Here is a 6,079-nt window from a genome sequence, read left to right on the forward strand (position 1 = left end):
CAAAAGCAATGCTATTTTCTTATATAAATGGTGGATCAATGATCCAACATTTCAAGAAAACCCATGTTGTCATAATTGAATAATAAATATTTAAGTTTATTTTTAATTATATTATTACTTTGATAATTTTCAATTTCTATCTAAACTATGATATATTTAAAATTCAAATAATTAATATGAAGAAAAATTTTTTATATACCATTTATTAATTAATAAAAAAAAGAATGGAAGAAAGAAAAACAAGGGGATGACCTATTTTCTCTTTAAAGGGGGAGAGGGGAGAGGGGAGAGAGAGATAAACAGTTAGGGTTAAATGAAGAGTAATTTTGGAGGAAGCATGAAAATTAATTGAAAACAATAATTTGCAAGATAGAGATACTTGTGACGAATGGAGGTGATTGCAGTGAGCAAGAAATTATTTTAACGGATTAATTATCTTAGGTCTGATATATTTGAGACTTGAAGAAAGATCATATAAAATAATATTATATCATAGGTCACGGGCAACAAGCAAATGCTCGATGACTCTGAACATTTCTTCCAAAGCATAGAAATTAAACTATTTCATTCCGATAATAAAATAATAAATTGCTAAGATCATATTATCTTTCATTAGGATGTTGACTATCGAATTTCACAAAACCATGTATTTGGAATTAGAAATTAAAGTGATTCTTCACGTAATTTGTTATGAGCATGCATTATTTTGTGTAGAAATAATTTCATGGAATGTAATACACGAAATGAGCATGCATTATTAGTATTAGTGGTAGAGAAGAGGACAAATTTGAAAAAAAATAATAATTGTAAGAAAGTAAGAGATTTAAGCATTAAATATAGTTTCTGTGGATGAAAAACTTAGAGTTCAAGCCCTTTTATCGGATAACCAATTATTGGAACTATTCTTTAACATTCTTTTAAGAGTCTGCTATTGACTTATTATTTGCTTTTTCTTTTTCTTTTGTGAGAAGATCACGATGAACAAGGACAAATTCAAATCACAAACCGTAGGCATAGGGATAGGATGAGCTCCAAAGTCCAAACAAAGGCGTGTAAAGGGGTCCAAACTCCAAACAAAGCTTGTGCAATACGATCAAAGCATATATTGAAACCACAAAGAAAAAGGAGTCGCTGGTTGTCCTATCTGTTACATTTATTATCGCATTCATAATACCAAGTTTTGGATTACTTTTCATACGGTGGAGAGTTTGAGAAATATATATTTCTTTAATTAATGTGTGTAAATTTAACATTATTGCAGCGTCAATGTTTCGCTGCTCCCCCAATGAGGGAGAAATGTCTGTCCCTAAATACGAATTGGGTTTGTGGCCCAATTCTAAGAATTGGGTTTGAGGCCCAAGCCCAGTTTGTACACTAAACCCAGCCTGAGACCAAGATCAGTCCAAGTCTGAGGACCAAAAATCCATTCCTAGTTCATGTAAATTTGTAGGTTAGATTAGTTCAGACTCTAATTAGGCCCGCTCCAGTTGCACCCATGGACAAATCACAACCTCCCGAAACTCAACCTGTTCAACTTGTTCTAACGATTGCAAGGGGAAGAGAGAGAAATTGCTAAAGGACTCAAGATGGGAGACTAGAAGAATGCTGCTGATGCTAAAAGTTGGTGAACAAGAAGGAGAACAATGCTGCTGATGAAGTGGAGCTTCTTAACCACTCAAGATGGGAAAACCCACCAAATCCAAGGAATCCAAGAAACATGCATAACCTCACTCTCTTTCTATGCCCTTGAATAGCTTCTGAAAGAAACAAAGTTGTTGCAGGCTTTGGGTGAAACGAATGATCAATAGTCAAAATCGAAACCCAAATTGGAGGGACACAAGATAAAAGAATGATAAGAGGAGCTCAATCCAACGAACGACAACTAACCACATTCAAATTCGAGTTCATCAACCCTAAACGCACTCCTTAGAAATTAAATCTCTACGCCTCTAGAAAATGTAAAGAAATTATCTAGAATGTCGGTTGGCTTTTGCTCCACCGATTTCTTTCCACTGTAAATAGGACTAAGTTTGTACATTTGAGGACAAGCCAATACAAATTCCCATTTTCCCAACATCTTCAGCTTTTACCATTTGCTACCACTCTATCTTACCTAGTTTATTCTCTCTCACATCCTAAGTCCCAAGTCCTAACAATAGTGATATCAAAGCCCATTTGATTATTTTTGGGTGTTATTACCTTTTTAGCTAAAATTCCCTATTAAAAAAATAATCCTCCATTGGAACCTTGAGATGTTTTATCAATAAATAATATATAATTATATTATGAATATAATATATATGTTACTTTATATATATTATATTTGTAAAAATAGCAACACAACGCTCCATTGGAACCTTGAGATGCATGGATCTCAAAATGTTACCCAAAATAAAAGTAAAAAAAAAAAAAAAATCACCTAAACATCATGGCCTCTAAAAGTTTGCATACATATTTAACGTATGACCTATAACCTGGTTACCCTGTCGAACAGACAATGATCTGATCGACCAGAACGAACAGTTTTGACGTGAACATTGTTTTTGACAAAAAATTCCGAGTTTTACTAAAACGCAACCCAGAATCATTGCTAGATGATAGTTGAATGAGTGTGCTGGAGCGGGTTTTGCTATTAAAGATTCACTATTCCGACACATTGTTTGGTAACTGTTGATAACGAACCGTAGAAGCTTGGGCTTTCGTGTGTGGTATTAATTTGGTTGTGGAGATAGGTTTTTCACCAGATATCCTCATTTGAAAAAATCCGCCCCAGGAGTCTCTTGTACACAAATGTTGGTATCTTTCAAAGCATAAAAAACCTATTTCATCCCAATAATGAAATAACAAATTGACAGGATTCGCGTAACAATTAATTTCATGGAATGAAATACGTGAAATGTAACTGCAAATCCCCAAACCTAAAAGAAAATGGGTCCTAACCTTTGTTTTCTTTTTAAGGACTCTATCCCTCAGAATATTGTCCACTCTGGAATTAATATTTCAGCATTCCAAAATGATTTATCAATTCATTTCATTGAATGCATGGAATTTATAATGTTTTTTCATTTTTTTCCACTGTCACGTCACATTAGTGGTCGAGAAGAGGACAGATTTGAGCGTTAATTAAATATTTTGTGAATGGAAAATATAGAGTTCAAGCCCCTTTTATGGGATAAGGAATTGCTGAAACTATTATTTAACATTTTATAAGAGTTTGCCATTGATTAATTACTTCTCTTAGGGTTTTTTTTCTAGGTGATGGTATTTATTCATAAGTCAAGTCAATGGTACTCCCTTTCAATCTTCTTCTATGTCTTAAAAGGAGCGAAAGTGACACCGAAGGAGAGGAGATGACGATGGACCATCAATCCAAGCAGTCAACAGAAATACCATTAACAAGGGATAGGATGATATACAAACAAACAAACAAAAAAGGGCGTGTAAAAGGGGGGTGGGGGAACCATAAATCCAAACCACAAAGACCGTGTACAAGGACAAATCATGCACTCAAACCTGAGCCCAAGGTTATCTGTTCAATTCAAGTTTATACCTTACTAAAAATTAATGCATTTGGGTTGGGCCTGGATAGTGTATGCATGTATGTATATATGCAAATAATGTATCTATATGTGTATGTATGTATGTATATATATATATATATATATATTTGGTCCAGGCTTAATTTCAAATAAAATCAAATTGATTTCAACTGGGCTCGAGTTCCCCAAACGCTATAACCAAGCCCAGCCTAATCGTTAAGAAAACCCAAAGTTTTGGGCCCAAACCCAGCCTGAGGACTAAAATTCCATGCCTAGCCCAAGTAAAATTGCAGGCTAGATCAATTCAGGCTCTGATTAAGCCCACTCCAGTTGCACCTCTAATGATATTGGAGAAATCTCAACCTCCTGAAATGGAGGTTATCTAAAATTATAAAATGAGATACATGCCAATTCAAGGGGGAGGGTTGGTGGCCACAGTTCACTTTACATCATATATACTAAAAATGTTTTAGCACACCAGTATTTTCCTTTTACAAAACACATAATCATTCAACAAGTATAATAAAAAAAAGAAGTAAATAAGTGCTTATTAAAATACTTATTTTTATGATAAGCACTCCCAAACATGGCCGAACTTTGACCAACTAATCAATACTACTCTGAGAAGTTTGATGAATACCAGCTGATTAATTTAATTGGTTGACACTTACGATATCCAGAGGATATCAAGAAACAGAAAATTCAAACGGTACCGAAACCGTTGAATGATGAGAAAATGGGCAATCCAGACAAATCCTACTTGCCCGATCAACGATATTGACGACATCAAGTGTTCTCCTATGACAATATTGAAACGCAATTAAGCTCAGTTTGGAATGAGTAGAAATGCAAATATGAAGAAAATACAAGGTTTTGCACTCAACATATTTGTATTTATACTCCTTCCAAACTGAGCGAGCCTAAGTGAAAAGCAAGAGAATAATTAGAAATTGAGTTCATACCTTGGCATCCATCGGGGAGGTAAGGATTCCCTTCGTAACCTTGTAAACAATGACAAAGATATCCGGGGCCATTTGTGGAGTTGGAGCAGTATGTGTTCTTTCCGCAGGCATAATTGTTCATTCCTCGTGCTTCCTCGCAACACTTATTGTTGTTTCGAATTGCCCAATCCAGTACTATTGGACGTCGAATGCCAGAAGTTACAAGGTCGTTCACGTTGTTTCTGATATTCCAAAGTTGTGACACTTGCCACTCTAAGTCATCTTGATCGGACAGAACAACAATCCCGCATCTACTAACATTCCATGTGTATGTGAAGTTGTAAACGCTATGAATCTGTATTTGAAAATCAGGGATACCCTTGGGTATCGTGGTCTGGCAGCATCCAAATCCACTGCATGGTAAGCCCATTATCACTTTGGTATCGTTCAAGCATTTTGAGGTGCAACCCACGTAGAACTCTTTGCCATTGTAGTCATACAAAGTACCAGATGTGTCGCAACCGACGATGGTCAATCTGTTTCTGGTATCGGAGACCCTATATGCATTTGAAAAGTTAACCTTAGAGTCGTCATTCCCGTGCCAATTTTTGTCGGCGTCCATGTAACATTTGGCAGCTCCAAGAACAGAGGTCGTCAGTTGGCCTTGCAGCGATATGTTCAAAACGGGCAAATTGTCGTGGAACAACAACTGAGTTTCACCGGTGGTGTTGCATATCAAATGAAAATCTTTGTTCAAGAAACACTTTGGATCATCGCCGATGCCAAACGGGTAAGGGATGCTGAGGTTTCCTCATTTCTCCGGACAGTCCGGCTTTGTCAGAGACATTAATGTCGACGACCCTGCTGCTGCTGCGTTCATCGTCAGCAACCGTAGTAGGATGAAATGAAGCAACATGGGCCAAATCATGATCGGATGATAAATGCGTCGTCGGTAAAAGGAAGGAACAGAACGCTGTTGTGTACCTGGAATCATCATGACCCATGCCACTATAAATATAAGTAAGTACTAATGACGTCAAATTTCATTAAATCTCGGTCGAGCCATTATCAAATGTATACCACTCCCACACAAGGCAGATCTCTACTGTAAATATAGACTTACAGTTGCAAATAACTCTCTTATGCATTCCGAACCACTTAATTGCTCTAACATTTTCATCACCTCGGCTTCCTCAAATCCTTAGTCGATTTAAGAGTTGGAGTACTCACCCTTGGATCACACCTCGAGGCCTCCGATGCCCTTTCAGTGCTTGCAAGTGAGACCTTCTGCCTCATCCCTACTAGAAATCCAGTACTGACCTTACTCCCATTTTTTGGTAGCATCAAATATAATTTGAGTTGAGCCAAGCCATTCTTGTAAGAAGTTATTCAAAATAAAAGCAAACTGATGTCAACTGGACTAGATTTGGTCCAATCCGATCCAGTCCAATGTGAATTCATTATAAATGGAGCAGGTTCAATCCAAGCCAATGATTATTTTGGATAATTTTGGATCAGTTTAATTCAATGTTTAGACCGTCCAATCTGTTCAAATTTGTTTTAATTAAGATTAATTGTAACTTAAACCTAGTCCATTGA

At 36.4% G+C, this 6,079-nt stretch overlaps 1 protein-coding gene across 1 annotated transcript; it reads right to left on the bottom strand.

The window, feature by feature from the left end:
* Window positions 1–3,897: 3,897 nt before the first annotated feature.
* On the bottom strand, window positions 3,898–5,102 carry LOC148852231 (wall-associated receptor kinase 2-like). Its single transcript, XM_088945758.1, has 2 exons — window positions 4,502–5,102; window positions 3,898–3,905 (listed from the first exon to the last, which is right to left on the bottom strand). The coding sequence occupies exons 1-2, from the start codon at window positions 5,100–5,102 to the stop codon at window positions 3,898–3,900; spliced, it is 609 nt and encodes a 202-aa protein (XP_088801884.1).
* Between the last annotated feature and the right edge of the window lie 977 nt (window positions 5,103–6,079).

This window comes from Nelumbo lutea, chromosome 5 (assembly GCF_056320005.1).
Source record: "Nelumbo lutea isolate HS-2025 chromosome 5, American lotus-T2T, whole genome shotgun sequence".
Classification (NCBI taxonomy): domain Eukaryota; kingdom Viridiplantae; phylum Streptophyta; class Magnoliopsida; order Proteales; family Nelumbonaceae; genus Nelumbo; species Nelumbo lutea.